The sequence below is a fragment of the Thamnophis sirtalis genome, unplaced genomic scaffold, assembly GCF_051295495.1.
Source record: "Thamnophis sirtalis isolate CommonGarterSnake01/CBP01778 unplaced genomic scaffold, rThaSir2_p1.2 scaffold_5, whole genome shotgun sequence".
NCBI lineage: Eukaryota > Metazoa > Chordata > Lepidosauria > Squamata > Natricidae > Thamnophis > Thamnophis sirtalis.
Genome location: NW_028261385.1, coordinates 115,706,590 through 115,724,283, shown reverse-complemented (window position 1 = coordinate 115,724,283; position 17,694 = coordinate 115,706,590). Strand labels below are relative to the sequence as shown.

Here is a 17,694-nt window from a genome sequence, read left to right as displayed (position 1 = left end):
ACGGCTTACAACACATGAGAAAAACTATAACTCTATACCTGCTATCAAACAAGTCAGTATGCTGTCTTAAAGGACTATTTGTTATATTCTAAAACATTGGGATAAGAATACACCTATGCTTAGTAAGAAAGCTTTTCCAGAGGCAGTGGGATACTACTGAGAATGTCAATCTTCTGGTCTCAGTCAACTCATACCACCAATTACTTTCAAGTTGGGTGATTGGTGCATCCTTCTGCTTTTGCTTTTTTTGTTTAGTGTATGGCACGTGTTAGCCAGGGATCACTGAAGCGGCTGGCTGCCTCTGTGAAAGGATTGTTTTCAGGCGGTGTTATCTTATCCGTAGGATGCCAGGATGCCAATAGATAATCAAGGGAGGCTCCTTTCCTGTCCCTACATGGTTTATTTGCTCATGGGAATCGAGCTGCCAAGCTGCCGACTTCAGCAGAGTGCAGGCTCAGCGTCTTACCATGAGAACAATGTCACTTAATATTATACTATTACTAACCCCTTAACAATCAAGCTCATGAAGAACTAGACAAACCAATCCATCATGTAGAACTAGAAAGTTTTGAAATATATAGTTAAAACAATTAGGACAACATGAATGGGGCATCCAGCAATTTGATATATGTCAAAATGCTCTATTTGAGGGAATGCACTAAAACAAGTTTCCAACTTATATTTATACTGTGTAATAAATAACTATATTCACACTAAATCTGAAGACTTTATTTCCTCAAACTATGATCCCCAGGCTAAATCTGACCTGCCATTTGTTTTTATACAGCCCATGAGCCATGAATGAACAGGCAAGTGGGTGGCAGATTATCAGTGCCATATTTCAGCCAAGGGCCGTGGATGCGTGAATATCCTAGGTGGCCATAAAGGCCTATCAGTCAGCCTGCTTTCTGACAGGCTGGCACTGTCCAATGGCTACTGTGCTGTTTGGCCTGCAGTCTTGCCATCTTATACCTGCAAAGACAGGTAGGATCAGGCCCTTGGTCAAAAGAATTTCCCGAATCCTAGTTTAGACCAGTTATGTTGCATAGTATGTTCTATTCAACATACAAAGTGAAGCAGGACAATTTTCTGTCACAGAATGATTCTCCCACAGAACGATGCTCTGCTCTGAGGAAACATATTTCAGCAAAACAACCTGAAACATATCCCAGTAAAACAAGCTTGTCAACTCATGAGTAGAAATCATAACTGCAGCAAGGGAATTTTCCACTGAAATCTTTCTTTTTGGCCAAACATCATTTCAGGGGAAAAAAATACCAAAAAAAAATGTTTCTGAGATGTTGAGACCAGCCAAATTGATCAGTCACATGGTTTTTTTTAAATATTAGACCCAAAATTTTGGATGGAATCACAACTAGCAGATAGGAATTTGTTAGCAGCTATCTTTCAAAAGGCAGTTTTGAAGGAAGAAAAGATTCAAAATGTTCAGACTCTGCCTTAAACTCGCTTATAAATGAGAGCTAGAAGTTCCTATTGCAGTTAGTGTAATTCTTACTTTTTGGACTTCATCCTGTTGTGAAAGTATAGGCAGTCTTCATCTTACATCCATTTGTTTACTGACCATTTGAAATTACAACACTACTGAAAAGTGACTTACAATCAGTACTCAACTATTGCAGCATCCACAGAGTCACATGATCAACATTTAGGAGCTTGGCAATTGGCATATATTGATGAGGGTTGGAGCATTGGGGGGTGTTTGTGTCACATGATTATCATTTGCTACTTTCCCAGCCAGCTTCCAAGAAGCAAAGTTAACAGAGTAAATTGCATATGCTTAATGACCATGAGTCACTTAACTGCTTAACAACCATGGCAGAAAAGGTCATAAACTTGCACAACTCACTTAACAACCACTTTGATTAACAATGGAAATTCTGGTCCCAATTGTGGTCATAAGTCAAGGACCATATATGTACTTATATGTCTTTTCAGTTCAACTTTATGGAAAGAGATGGGTACTCTTATTCAACAAATGTTCTTGGCATACAATTTGACATTATGTGATATGGTGAACAATCTACCTCATCACCATCAACATACAGAATTATTGGATGTCTACAATGGCTTCTTTTAAATAGAAATGGCTGTCAGTTTCATCAATAGGAAACAACATTCAGAATGCAGAATTTAAGATCTGACATTACAGTTCAGGATTCATTTAAGGGTTTCGTGTTTGCACAAACACTGCAGCAGCTAGTCCTCTGCCTACTGGCGCTAATTGAACATCTCAGCAATAATGACCAACTTTGTTAGAGATGAACCAGCCAAGCCTCTTTATTTAGCAAAAGCAAATAGTAAGTTCGTTAGATGACACTACGGGCTAATTTCACTAACTCAAACTGTTTCAATCGTTAACTGCCTCCCTCCAGCCACAATCTGTCACAGTTAGGCATAATCCAAGAACACGTTTGGTTTGCTGTGAAGCTTTAAATCACTTTAAATTCTACAGAGATCCCCAGCATGATGGGATTTTTCACCGGAAGATTTCCACCTGGTGTCAATGCCCTACAACTATATGTATCTATATCTGGAGTTACATTGGTTTGTCTGGCTTGAAAGAAGTTTTGCCTCACACCCTGCAAAGGGCTGTAGCCCCAACACATTATTTTTGCACTTAATTTGGAAGCGTCCCTTCTGTGCTCTTTGCGGCTTTCTTCCCATCCCCATTTTCTTGTCACTGATCTGAGCCAGACTCGCTTCCTTCGCATGGAAGCTCTGCAGCAGGCCACATTTAAGCTCTAAGGAGGAAAACCAGATCAAAGCGTGGAAGGGCTGGCGCTCCTCCGTGGCCTCGGCTTTAAATTTTCAATGGTGAAAGCGCCGGAATTTGACTTGCTGAGTCCCTGCATTTCTTTGGATCCTCTCGCTTGCTCCGTTAAAGCTACCAGCGCCTGTTATTGTTCCACATCCAATAACTCGTTTTTCTGTGACTACTCCCTGCAAAGGTTTCTCCTTTCCCATAGGAGACCAACAGCAAGCTTTACTTGGAAACTGACTCCGCCTTCAATTGTACCTCAACTCTCGTGATTGGCTCGTACTTTCATGGGCTTATATCAGTTCAGATCGGATGTTTCCAATAGCTTCTTGGGAATTGTAGTTCTCAAGAAGGAACTGCTTTGGGCCACGATTCACCCAAAAGACTTCATATCCCAGCGTGCCGCCGAAACAGTCGAGCTGTGAGGTGTGTAATAAGTCCAGCCTTGGCTGTACTTTATTTTATGCCGGTGCTTATGCTACTGCCTGCAGGCTTCAACCTTAGCTCAGAGTGTCAGGATGGATGGAACGTGAGTATTTTGGCATCTCTCCTATTTTAGGATTCTTCCAGAGCTTCCTGGTCGTTTTAGTTTTAGCTTTATTTGAAAAAATCACTAGGATGCTTTACTTGTGGCGATGCAAAAAGAAAAAAAAGAAAAAAAAGAAAAGAATGAAAAGTCCAGGACGTAATTGGTGATTTAAAAAATGACACATTTTCCCATGGTCTGAGAAGGGATTTGAATCTTCTGTGATCATCTACCCGTTAATTTTTTTGACAAAATGGGAATAATTAAAAACATATTTGTACTATGTATATATGATGTGATACATACATCATTGCTCTATGCTCTTTCTCTGTTAAACAATTTAAATCACACAGAGGCTGTTTGTGGTTTGGTTGTCCTTTTGTTTCCCAAAAAAAGGTTAATTTTGATAATATTTCATATTTATCAAATTCATTCTTGTATTTTATACATCTTTTTCTTCTTCTTCTGTATTATATTTCTCTACTATATCATAGAAAAACTTGAATTGGTTTGCAATAGCCATAAACCTTCTCTAGATTAAAAATAGTAAAATTGGCAAATCCCATATAAATGGCAGAATAAAAAGATACATGGTAAAAATAATCCCTTAAAATAGAGGTGCCGAGGGAGTTAGTGACCAGCCTTTTTATATCAGATGTAAAAAGGCTGGTTTAGTAAGAATGCCTGCAGCACATCAGCTTGGAGCCTGGATTCTTGGTACTCTGAGCTCAGAAAACATCAAGACCCAACAATTTAACCCTATTCTCATATATTCTCAGCTATTGCAAAGCAAATCATTCTCAAACATGTAAAAAGGTCACCAATGCAGCTCTTTAAATAGCAGTCCCAGAGAAAAGCCGTTTGAGGGGAATTTGATGTCAACAGAGATGTTTCTTTGGTTCATCTATTTGAAGGATTTAGAACTTTGTCCAAAAATAGAAGCCCTTTTAAATTAAATTAAAACATTGTAACTTTTCCCACATCATCTGTTGAAATTGACACAATCCCCAGTATCACGCCATCAGAAGGTGTGCAAGTAATTACTGGTGCATTTTTACTCTTAACAGTTTGAGTATATTAGCTGAGTACAATAGTCCTCAACTTACAATCACAATTGACCTCAATATTTCTTGTTAAGTGAGACATTTGTTAAGTGAATTTTGTCCCATTTTATGACCAGTTGTTAAGTGAATCACTGAAGATGATAAGTCAATAACCTGGTTGTTAATTGGATGTGGCTTCCCTATTGATTTTGCTTGTCAGAAGATTGCAAAAGATGATCATATGACCTTGGGACAATAAATAAACTGTTGTAAGTCGAGGACTACCTATATAAATATTGAACTAAGCCAAAGCACATTGAATTACCATTAGATGAATAGCCCATAATTGGCTGTTTGCATATCATGGTATGATTAATAGAAGGGATGCAAATGCTGAGATGCAGGAATGGGGCTGAATCCTCCACAAACCAAGCAGCTTCGCATTGGAAGCATACAGGGAGAAACAGTAGAGGTTTTATTTCCTGATTTAATTTTTTATTGGATTTTGAGATTAAACAGATATAGACTAACAGAAAATTGGAAGGGACCTTGGAGGTATTCTAGTGCTCAGGCAGAAAACCCTATATCATTTTAGACAAATGGTTGTCCAGTTTTTTCTTAAAAACTACCACTGTTGGAGCATTCATAACTTCTGGAAGAAAGCTGTTCTACTGATTAATTGTTCTGTTTTACTTATCCAATGGGTTTATTTCCTTACATTTTCTATTACATGTGGCTGTAGCGAGTTTTATTTTATCCACAGATAATCCATAGTTTAGTTTTAAGCTGGAATCCTAAAAAACAAGTTTCAGACACTGCTTGGACATTTTTCATTTGCAATGCTAGGATGAAGGCTTTACCTAGGGTCTCTCTTTTGCTTTTCACCCGTTAGATATTTACGGAGAAGAGGAGGCCCATATAAGACAGAACCAGCCACAGACTTAACCCGCTGGCGTTTGAGTAATGAAGAAGGTCGGCAGCGGTGGCGATATCTAGCAGATGGCGAGGGTGTGGAGCGGGAGCAGACTGCACTGGAGGCTCATTCTCTAGGGCTGGACACAGTAAGTGACTGATGCTGTTGTGAATATGAAATAGGAGGGGGATGGACAGCTTGCAAAACTCAGCAATTTCCTTCAAGTTCAGTCTTTAGGGAGCAGGACAGCTTGTCTGTTGCAAAATATTTCTGTACTCTAGCAGACATGGAAGAGAGCAAATTCATAGTGCATCTTTGGGTCATGTGAGGCACTGTGAAGATCTGTGGAGCTCTACTGTTAACATGAGTATCCACGAATTGTCCCATGACGCACATTGTCTTTGCAAAAGGGAAAATGGTAATGGTGGGAGAGCGCTCCATATTTCTGGGGAGCTTGTCTGTTATTAATTTCTTTTGGAAAAGGGCAAATATGGTGAAACCGATTTGCTTGACAAAAACCTCTGAAAGGACAAAACTATAAGAAGATGTGATGGAGTCAGATGGTTTATGTATACATGTCAGTGCTGGCCCTCTGTAAATTGGAGAAAGGATGCAAAAGCAATCTACGCCTCTCTTTTTAGAAAGATACCATCTGAAATACATGACTTATACTGCAGATTCCAACTTTTATTTCTAGTCGTCTGTAATTAGAAATATTACTTTCCAGTATATACAAGAAAGTGCTTGAAGAAGGCTCATATTCCATATATTTCTCTTACCAATATCTTTCAGTGTTTCAGGCATCAGTGTGTTGGATCTGGGTCCAGAAGCAATATTCAGCAGATTCTCACAAGGTGAAAGAGGATACTGCCCTTTAGGAAGCATACAGATACTGGCTGGTTCCATAAAACAATAGATTAGATGAAAGCAGGGCTAGATAACCTGTGATTTATCATACAGTAGGATTGGTCTAGTGCTTAAGGCATCAGGCTAGAAAGTGTGAAACTGAGTTCTAGTCCTGCATTAGCCATTAAAGGCTACTGGATTACCTCAAGCCAAGCATCCTCTCTCCACCCAGCTCACCTCACAGGGTTGTTGTAGGGAAAATAGGAGGAGCAAGGTGTTCTGAATATGTTCAATTGTTTGTAAAAACTAGTAAACAAAGAACAAGTAAACAAATTCACTATGAATCTTTTCTGGCTGGTATCAGAACTGTTTTTGGTTTGCCTAGAGAGCAAATCCAAGGTCAGCTGCTATCCTTTCCGTTGTACCAGAATCAGGGAGAGAGAGCAGTTAAGTACCCCTCCATACGTTGTACTGCTTGAATAAAGCAGTAGACTTCAGTGAACATCTTTATACATATGCCAGTTCCCTTTAGACTTTTATGGACCTACAGTCTGGTCATTTATATTACTTTTTGGTTCCAATTCTTTCTCTTTTGCAGACTAAAGTCTTCCCAATCTTGCCTACAGCCTGTACTGCAGAAGAGGCAGCGCTAAATGGGATGAAATTTTTTGCAGGCCTACAAGCAGAGGATGGTCATTGGGCTGAGGATTATGGAGGGCCTCTCTTTCTGTTGCCAGGTATTATTACAAGAAAGGTCCCAGTAGCTCCTTCTCACAGATGGTCATGCATTGGTCAGATGATCAGTGTTTTGTATCAAAGGCAAAAAATCTACTAAGCTACATTGGTTGTAGCTACTTCAGAATTAATTACCATATTTTTCAGAGTATAAAACGCACCAAAGTATAAGACGCACCAAGGTTTTGAAGAGGCAAATTTTAAAAAAAGTAGGTAGGTAGATAGAGAGAGAGGAAGAGAGAGAAATACAGTAAGTAGGTAGGGAGAGAGAGAGAGAGAATAGGTAGGTAGGTAGGTAGGTGGATAGAGGGGGAGGGGGAGGGAGAGAGAAATACAGTAGGTAGGTAGGAAGAGTGTGTGTGTAGGTAGGTAGGTAGAGGGATAGAGAGAGAAATAGAGAGAAATACAGTAGGTAGGGGAAGAGAGTAGATAGAGAGAGAGGGAGGGAGAAATACAGTAGGTAGGTAGGGAGAGAGAAAGAAAGTGTAGGTAGAGGGATAGAGAGAGAGAAATAGAAAGAGAGAGAGAAATACAGTAGGTAGGTAGGGAGAGAGTAGGTAGGTAGATAGATAGAGGGATAGAGAGAGATAGGGAGGGAGAAATATAGTAGGTAGGGATAGAGTAGGTAGGTAGATAAAGGGAGAGAGAGAGAGAAATAGAGAGATAGAGAGAGAGCGAGAAATACAGTAGGCAGGTAGGGGCTAGTGGGTGAGTGTAGGTAGGTAGGTAGAGGGATACAGAAAGAGAAATAGAAAGAGATAGATAGAGAGAAATACAGTAGATAGGTAGGGAGAGAGAGTAGGTAGGAAGGTAGGTAGATAGAGGGAGAGAGAGGGAGAAATACAGTAGGTAGATAGGGAGAGAGAGTAGGTAGGTAGGTAGATGTTTCCAGGTGCATTTATCCATGTGCTGAAGAAGGAAATCACTGACAATCTGCAGCACCTAAGACTTGTTTCTGCTGGCACAGCACTTGATCAATGTAATTCTCATCAATCAGTTAAAGAGCTTTCCAAAAGGGAAAAAAAAAGTTTTTTCACTATGGAAACCTCCCAAAAAAAGCCCGTTTTTCATGAAAATGGGCCCTTTTTTTCAAATAAAAGGCATGAATAGCCTTTGGGGGGGGGCTTGCAGAGTGCTCCTGGGGGGAGGCTGGGGGGGCAAAAATCAGCAAAAATGACCCGTTTTTTCACAAAAACAGGCCCGTTTTTTGTCAAAAAACTGCTTATGGAGGCTTATAGAGTGCTGCTGGGGGGGGGGGGGAGAAAACCACCCATTTTTTGCTTATTTCTGCCCTCCCTAGCCCCCAAGAGCTCTCTGAAAGCCTCCATAAGGGTATGCACGGCCATTTTGGTGAAGGGTTGGGACTTCAGGAGGCAAAAAATGCTGTATTCGATGTATAAGATGCACCCAGATTTTCAGTCTGTTTTTTTGAGGAAAAAAGGTGCGTCTTATACTCTGAAAAATACGGTAAATGTTTCTCTACATGCTACCAATTACTGACTAATAGTTTAAAAGGAATAGATAACTAGAACAAATTGGCTCATGACAGTGGTGAGTTTAAAAGACAGGTCTGTCTCCAGGCCTCTTGGAATCTTTTAAGTCTAAGCATTCCAATCATTGGATTTCAGCAGAAGCTCAGAGACCATTCATTAGTTCAACAGTTTGTTGTTGCTGCCTGAAAAGGCTTTCCATCCTTAACTGCATTTTTCTACCTTCTGGTCTTCTTCCAACAGGACTTCTGATTGTGTGCCATGTTGCTAAGATTCCACTCCCAGAAGAAAGTAGGAAGGAGATTGTGCGTTACTTGCGTTCAGTGCAACTCCCAGATGGAGGATGGGGCCTGTGAGTAAAGCTCAAAAGCCATTGCTTCAGAAGGACTTTCGCTATTTCTTTATCAGTGGTGGTGGCAGTAGCACTAGCAACATTTCAGTTCTCCTCAGCCTAAATAGAGATGTCCCTGATTGTTTTTTTCAATTGTAAATATCTTACAGCCACTCCTTTTTCCAGCTGGCAAATGCCATCCTGGTTCAGAAGGGACTGATATGCCGCTCTTGGTGTGGGCAGTGTGAATTCATAAGCATATTACACAGTGGCATATTATACATGTTTGAACCAAAGGCATAAAAAGGCAAACGCTCTTATTGCTGATGGGCATCAATGCCTAGCCAATTACTTCAGGAGCAAATGGTTGGGATTCCTAAGGAGAAGATGATACCTGTTTCAGGAATTGGCCAAGAGTGTTTAGTGCCTTAAGAAATCAGTAAGAAATCTACATTACTTTGCATTTTGAAAGGGTAGTAGAAATTTGTTATCTTGCAAAAATCTACTATTTCAGTGAAATATTTTATGAAACCTTGGAGAATCTTTCTCAGTCTTGGCATACTGCAACTATCATAAATATAAGTCAGTTGCCAAACATCTGAATTTTGACCATGTGACCACAGGGAAACTGCAATAGTCATAAGTGTGAAAAATGGTTATAAGTCACTTTTTTCAGTTCTTCTGTAACTTTGAACGCTTACTAAACAAATGGTTAGTTGAGAATTATCTGTATAGTTATTTCTAACATTTTTCTATCTCTAGGAAATATACAAGACATCAACTTGAACCAAAAAAGCTTGAGCATAATCTGTGCTTTTTATCCCTTACCTCCTTCCCTGCCAGTACTTTGTTTTATCCAATTTATCTGCTATTGCAATGGCCTGTAGCTTACTCTGTTTTGTATCTTATATATGTCTTTTATCATGTTGACTAATTTTTATTAATTTGGGGGCTCCGACATAGTTCACACCTGTGTTTATTAATAACATTTGTCCTGTCATAATCCACACTAATTTAAATATAAGCATAGATTTCCCTTTACATAAAACACTACTTTCTTAATAACTGTTCAGTAATTCTAGCGTCAAGATTGACAGATTTTTTATGAAGCCAAGAGGGGATAGACTGGACAATCATTTGACTGGGATAGCATAAGGCTTCTGCCTTGAGCAGAGGGTTGGACTAGAAGACTTCTGAGGTTCCTTCCATCACTATGATTTTATTACCAAAATGGTATAAAATAAAGGCAGAGGGAATGACTTTGGTAGAAAAAAAAGTATGAGAATGAGGGGAGGGCTTAGAACAGACAGTGGCTTTGTTTGGAATAGGTGGAAATTCTGTTGCTTAGTCCTATTTATGCTTCTTAAACCCCTTAAACTCAGCAAATGAAAATGATATGAATTTCAGGAAGACTTCTTAATGCTAGTTTAATGTGTAGTCTTGAAAACTATAAAAATAACTTCCAGACAAATTTATAGCAGATCAATTAAGGTGGAGTTACTTTAAAATGTTTCCTACCCACCTATGGGCTGGGAACTCCTGGCTGGTTCCTGCAGTTGTTTCCAATGCTTCTTCTAACAGATACATTAATTGTAGCTATAGATAGTGAAATGTCCAGACTTCTTTGTTTTCTTTTTAAAGCTATCCTTCCTATAGTTATATTTCTTGGAAAGAAATTTTAGATTTATTACATTGTTAAAATGCGTTAATAGCTTCCTTTCACAAATGAGGTTGAGGAATGACTTTCTGTCTAAAAGACATTGTCTTCTGTCTTCCACATTGTCTAGAAGGTGGAATGTTTAATTAATAGAAGAGAGAAAGAAACTCAAAACAGCCCAGATAACACCATATTTCTAATATTTATATGGCATTTATATGGCTTGGATGAATAGGAAACAAATCCATAGAGTTGTTATCACTAGTGCTCATTAAACTTTACTTCTCTGATTTATCATTTGAATGCTTAGGGATTATAGTATTAATTTTTCCTATTTCTGGTGAATTGATTCTGCAAGCAAACTGTAATTCTACCTAATCTCAATCTGCAGCATTATATTTCTCTCTTATGCATTTAAAATAAAACTCTAAAATATAGCCATTGTTCATCAAGTTGTAATAAAATTACTCCATGCTCTTTTATTTTGCCTTCGTTGGTTTAATCAGTTCTTAAAAATTCACAGAACTTGAAGTACAGTTGGGTTTTCTTGTGTGAACACATCTACCTAACACTTTTCTTGTTTGTTGTCTATTAGACACATTGAGGACTTGTCTAAGGTATTTTCTACTGCTCTGAACTACACGGCCATGCGTATTCTTGGAGTCAGCGCTGATGATCCAGATTTAGTGAAGGCTCGAAATAACCTCCATAGCAAAGGTGAATGACCAGCTGGAGCCTGGAAGTAAATGTGGCTTTTATTTTTCATTTTACCCTCATTTGATGCCTTTGGAAAAAAGGACTCTCTGCTTACAGAATAATCGCAAATTATGGTTTATGTGTTTATGGATTAAGTTGATTTCACCTCTTAATGACCATATTGGTACACTGTCTTTAGAAATATTTATCCCTATTCTGGCCCTTCAGGCCTTCCTGTCTTCAGTGTCTTTATTAGTGTCAATACCACTTCTTGTCATTTGTAACAGCTTTCTGAAACTCTTTATTAGGTTGCTTCCTGAGATCTTTGCCTATATTTACTTTAGTTTCTGTTTTCTTTTTGGCAATTTCCACTTCTTATTCTGACATCTAGTGTTCTTTATTCTATTTTTGGCAGTCTTTTTTCACATTTATTCTTAACAATTTCTCTGATATTATTCCTCATTTCCTCTGATCCTCTGTCAAATTAGGTTCAGGGCTTCCAAGCAATTCCTGACAAGCTCCTTGAAAATGGTGGATATATGCTCAAGATTGTATCATAGAAACAAGTTGGCTTTGTTCTTATGCTTTAGATTAGTTTGGAACTTATTCATTTTATTTGTCTTGTATGCCGCCCACTCCCGGAGGACTTGCACATGAACAGTTCATGATCTGTTCCATAGTGAGTGTCTGGCCACATTTTTGCTCTTGTAGCTGAGTCTTCCACATCCTTCTGTCAATAGCATAGTTATTTTCATTTTTGTATTCATCTTCTATGATGTCCAACACTTTAAATGTTTGAAGATTTTGATAGCAGTGAAGTAATTAGATTGCCAGAAACTGGTACATTGTTCTGTTCTTGAAGGAGAAGGAGTGGCAGAACCTGGAGGCAAGTCAAAAGAGGAATCAGCCTAGAGTGTTTACATAATCACAAACAGACTAAATCCACCTTGTCTTGAATTCCGTTGACTTTATCTAGTGGCAAAATAGTGCTAAAGTTTAGTTGAGTAAATTCCTGTGCATAAGCATGAATTGTAATAAATCAGTTTAATTGGAACTTCATGTGTGCTCCTGTCATTCATACCTGACCATTCCAGTTCAGTTTCCTAAGTCGTATAGTCCAACTATATTTTCTTCATCATGATTTCCACCATTGACCACCATTTCCACCATTCCAATCTCCAAATAGCACATTTTGTTTGCATATTCTACTGATTTCACATTAAACTGGATCATAAAACTTGTCCATAAAATTGGACAAGGTGGTCCAAACACTGGACCATAAAATTTCCTCTTTTTCTGCATCAGTGGTTGGAGAATATACTTGGATAACCTTCATATTAAAAGGTTGTACAGGAAGTGTAATGGCTAATATTTGATCATTGCTACATTATGCCCAAATACTACTTTCACTAGATCCTTCCTGATTATGAAAAAATGCAATTTCTTTGTTTTTGTGTCCTGGGTAGTAAACAGTATGGTCAACTGGCTGAAAATATCCAGTTGGCATTCATTTTAATTTGCTGATGCCAAAGACTTAAACATATAGCAAATACATTTCCTATTTCATTGTTTTGAGCTTTCCCATGTTCAGGAGGACTTGAGGGGGAATATTACATTTTTACTTTAGATTTTTCAATGCATTCTTGATTCTCTGTGATCATGTTTGTTATTATGAAAATCTAGGAGAAGAAAAAAAGATCAGCTTGATGCCAACCTGCCTCCTTTTCTAAATATCTAACTAAGAGGTTCCTCTGGTTTTCAGATGATATTTTCAGATGATTGAAGCTGCTCAGTAATTAACATGCCTAATGCTGTTCATTGATTAATAGTTTGCTATTTGCAGGAAATGGGAATGATTATGTGACCACTTGTGAATTAAATGTTACTTACATTATTCAATTTTCCTAGTGTAACGGCTCCTCTCCTAACTTGAGAAAGTAAAGACTCTTGAAACTGATTATTTCAAAAGGAACCTTTAATCAAGCAGGATGGAAACCATTAGAAGCAAAGCAGCACCTAAAAACCTTTAGGCCATGCAAATGGGATTAAGCTGATAATGACCCCTCTCCTTTGTCAGAATGCAGATTCTGACCAATATACAAGTGTGAAGATGCTTCCTTAACTCTTCTGCCCTGGGAGTCAATAAAGCACACGTTCCCATGGCTATCTCTAGTTAGACATCAAAGTTATATATCCTACATGGCTACCATAAACATCCCTCGAGAGATGTTGGGACCTTCAGTCTCCCGGTGACAGGAAACCAGTTGTAAAGTTGTAAAACTCAGTTGTTTCAGATGTAGCTAATGATTTAACTACGAGGCTCCCCTCCTCCCAATTGAATGGCAGTATCACTTTTAGGGATCTGACACCTAGGAAGCCTTTAAGTAGGAAGCACCATCTCTTCTTTCCTAAGAGTTCCCTGTTTTACTTAGCCTTGTGAGTAGATTTGTTCTTCTGGTCTACTCCAATGAATAGTAGGTATTTGTATTAGTTCTATGGGAGGTAAAAAGTTACTCACTAGCTCTTTCTTGCTTTCTCTCTGACTGAATAAATTGAAGCCACTCTTTTACTTTTTGTTTTCTACTGTATGTTGTACATTTTCCTGGGCAGAAACTTCAGGAGATATGAAAAGTCTATCTGTAAAGAATGACTCATAAAAACTGTTGTTATGAACAGGGCTAATGGAAAAAGAGGAAGGATGAGGCCAGACTATTTGGTAGCAGTGTCTTTTCGGGACTGAGAAGGCAAGACATACCACATAGGCGGAGGGAAAAAGGAGAACCGTAGCTCTTAAATGGATCATTTCTCCCCTTTCTTTTCCTCTGTAATAACTATGAACTGTTTATGTTTTATAAAGTTGTCAGCTGTTTTGATATTATTCTGTTTTGGAATTCTTCAGGTGGTGCTGTAGGAATCGCTTCCTGGGGTAAATTTTGGCTGGCTGTCTTGAATGTCTACAGTTGGGAAGGAATGAATACGTTGCTTCCTGAGATGTGGTGTGTAAATCATCATCAAGAAAATTATACCCAGCTTCTGTCTGTGTTCGTTATATGGATGGATGCACTTGACCCAAAAAATTCCCAACCCTGTTTACCATCCCCCCTTCCAAGACACAAAGGTTTCTTAGAATTTGCACATGCTCTTTGCAAGTCAGTTAATTTCCTATTCATTCAGATCAGTTTATTATATTTCAACCCATGTTCCAGATTATCCCCCCTATCTCCTTCCAAAACAGACCACTTGTAAGTTTAAACTGCTGAAAATTTATTTATGAGGTAAGAGGTATAGGGAAAGCTTCACAATGAATTCTTAGTTGTATTTTCATGGTGAGACTGAAGAAGTCACATTATTAATGGAATCTGTTTCAGTATTTAATATGAGGACTTTTTCCCTGGGCTCTTGAATGTCCTCCTTTACTTTCTCTTCTGTTTTCTTTTCTACAAGCTGAGGAGGAATTTCCTATATTTACTTTTAAAAATTCACCACAATGTTTAAGATTAGAATCTAATACCCCCTCCCCACAAGGAGTGTATGGAGCTTTAAGCACTACCAAATGGCTTTCTAAACTTGTCTACCAATTAGAGTAGCAAGAGTAAAAAGGGCCACTATATCACAGTTTTCATCTAAGACCAAAAGAGTACAACCTGATTCCAGTATTTTTGATACTGTCCCCAAAGGTGAAATTATTTATACACTGGACAACTTCATGGAGGCTCTTTGAGGTCTGATAATTGCTAGAGATGGGCATGCCAGTGGCCAATTTTTCAAAGCCTGCTGGATGAAGTGTGTTTAGGCAGCCACTCCATGTTTTGTTGTCATGATCTTTTTGCATTTCCTACAGTCAAGTTGTTACATTGTCTTTGCAGGCAATCGTCCACTGTTACGAGCTTTTCCCTTCTTTCCACTTCACAATAGGTTGTTTCCTTCATGGATGCCAGCTAACCCTTCCACACTTTGGTGTCATTGCCGCCAGGTTTACCTGCCAATGGCCTACTGCTATGCTGTCCGCCTCACTGCAGAAGAAGATGAACTTATCTTGAGCCTTCGACAGGTATTTCCCAAAGCATAACTTTCCTATTAGTCCAATGACTTTCAATTTCAATGGAATCTCTGATCTTGTTTAAGATGCAAGGTTGGGCCAATTTTCAGTTTCCCAGTCCCCAAAGGATTCCAAAATTGAAATGTAGGAAAATGCCTTTTGATCCCCCCCCTCTTTTTGCGCTCTCTCTCTCTCTCTCTCTCTCTCTCTCTCTCTCTCTCTCTCTCTCTCTCTCTCTCTCTCTCTATCTATCTATCTATCTATCTATCTATCTATATGGTGTACATGCTTCAAAAATTATTTCAAAGCGGTATTATGAAATGCATGGGATTAAGGCATCATTTTAAAGCAGCTACATTTTTCAGGCTTCCACACATTCAGCTCATTAAAGCACCCCTGTATTTAGTGCTGCTTTAAAGAGATGCTGTGCTTGTGCTCTTTCATATTCCAAAACATATTTCCAAATAGTTTTCAAAGAATGCACAGCCTTACTATTTAAGCTTGTAATTCTCTGTTCATAAAATAGAATAAAACCTCTGAAAATTTACCCAAGGGACTGAATGAAAGTGGCATACTGAACAACTGTACTGAAATGTACACATGCCTCATTTTACTTTACAGAAACACACATAATGAAAACATAGTAAAATCATTCATACAATACTGTATCATACAAAATCAATACATTTATGTATGTATTATTTTCTCATGAAAAAAAGAGTCAATTTTAGTTTGTTTCTTATTCATGTTATGAAGGTAAGTGGAGAAAGCTGGCCATACCACTCACTATATCTAGGCAATTTTCCATGGCAAATGACTTTAATTGCATTATCAAATGACTGACATCATCTTCTTTTGGAATATCTGCAGTTTTATGGTCCTCATTTAATTCTTTTGCTTCATCAGTTGTTTCCAGCACTTTTCCACTGGGTTGTACCTCAGTCAGTACTGATTGGAAAATTGCTTCTGAATCAGGGTCAGGGATTTGCTTCTGCAGACGAACCATAGATTTGGATCTTAGCATTGACCCACTGCAGAAGCTGGGCTCAGTAGTGCATTTACAGTAGAATGTTTTGATTATGCCTTGTCAAGAGGTTGAAGTTTTGATGTAGTGTTTGGTGGAAAAAATTCAGTTTCACATTTGTAGGATGATTCACTTGGGGATGGCTAGGACAATTGTCCACTGCAAGAAGAATGGGCCATTTCTTCTTCTTCATTTCTCAGTCAATATCACTTATCCCCTTCTCAAATAAGGCATCAGTCATCCATGTAGGTTTGTTAAGATTTCCAGGTGACGGGAAGGTCTTTGGGCTGCAGGTTCTTGAATGAGGATGGCTTTGCCAATTTACCGATCACCAAAGGTTTTAGCTTCTCTCCGGTTAAGTCAGTGCACAGCAGAACTGTGACTCATTCCTTAGAAAGTTTTCCTTTGTGGATGCCAGGTAAGCCTTCCACACTTTGGAATCATGTGGTTGTTAAATGAACCTCACTTCCCCCATTGACTATTTCTTTGAAGCCAGCTGGGAAAGTAACAAATGGTGATCACATGACCCTTGGACAGTGCAACTGTCATAAATACATGCCAGTTGTTAAAAAGTTGAATTTTGATCACGTGACCATGGGGATGCTGACTCAGTCGTAAGTGTGAAAGTTATAAGTCACTTTTTTCAGTGCCATTGTAATTTTGAATGGTCACTAAACAAATGGTTTAAGACTCCCTGTAGTCCAGATATCTCCACCAAGAGGCAGCACAGCAGGACCTGGCCCATAGCTTCTGTTTCTCCCTGACTTATATTTTAGAGGTGTTGCTAAATTGGCTGTTGAAAAGAGCAGGTGGAAGGGCATTACAGTGGGATAATCTAATTTATTTATTAAATGTACTTATGAAATGTATGTGACACTCATCTCACTGTAAAAGTAAGTCTTACAGCATAATAAAAAGATAATACAAAACAATTTTAAAAGTAAGAAAGATTAAATACAGATAAAAAACCAAGAGGACATATGACATGGTGGGGATATTCTCTCTGCATAGTCAGCCCCAGCATTAAGCACCCTTATTGGAGCCCTAGGCCAGCCAACAGAGCCAGGTTTTAAGGCTCTTCTGGGAGGCCAGGAATATGGGGCCAACCTTACCTTCAATGGAAGAATCTGCCAAATGTCGGGAGCCATAACAGAGAAGGCTCTTTTCCTAGATCCTGCCAAAGAAATTATTGCACATGGGAACTCGGTTTGCTGTGGCCTAGAGGTGGAGCTCTCGTCTCACAATCAGGAGGTTGGGAGTTCGATCCTAGGTAGAAGCAGATGTAGGGGCTCCTGCTTGGTCAGGAGGTTGGACTAGATGACCTGTAAGGTCCCTTCCAACTTTGTTAGATTTTTTTTTTTTTTTAGATTTTATTTAGCATTTATAGGCCGCCCTTTTCCCTGAGGGGACTCAGGGCGGCTTACAATAGTAAGGGAAGGGGAGTGAAAGACAAAATACAAAAGAAAATGTGAAATAACTAAAAAGTACTAAAACACAACATTCACTCAGTATTCGGGAGGGGCAAGAAAATTTATCCCCAGGCCTGACGGGCTAGCCAGATCTTGAGGGCTGTACGGAAGGCCTCGACTGTGGTCAGGGTACGAATCTCCACGGG

At 38.9% G+C, this 17,694-nt stretch overlaps 1 protein-coding gene across 1 annotated transcript in view; it reads left to right on the top strand.

The window, feature by feature from the left end:
- The first annotated feature begins 3,186 nt into the window (after positions 1-3,186).
- LOC148045595 (lanosterol synthase-like) overlaps positions 3,187-17,694 on the top strand; it is a 49,293-nt gene continuing 34,785 nt past the window's right edge. The window contains exons 1-7 of the mRNA XM_087716675.1: positions 3,187-3,308; positions 5,241-5,409; positions 6,706-6,844; positions 8,576-8,684; positions 10,916-11,037; positions 13,916-14,012; positions 14,932-15,067. Of these exons, the coding sequence (XP_087572801.1) occupies positions 3,298-3,308; positions 5,241-5,409; positions 6,706-6,844; positions 8,576-8,684; positions 10,916-11,037; positions 13,916-14,012; positions 14,932-15,067 (783 nt within the window). The 5' untranslated portion in view covers positions 3,187-3,297. The remainder of the gene's footprint in view (positions 3,309-5,240; positions 5,410-6,705; positions 6,845-8,575; positions 8,685-10,915; positions 11,038-13,915; positions 14,013-14,931; positions 15,068-17,694) is intronic.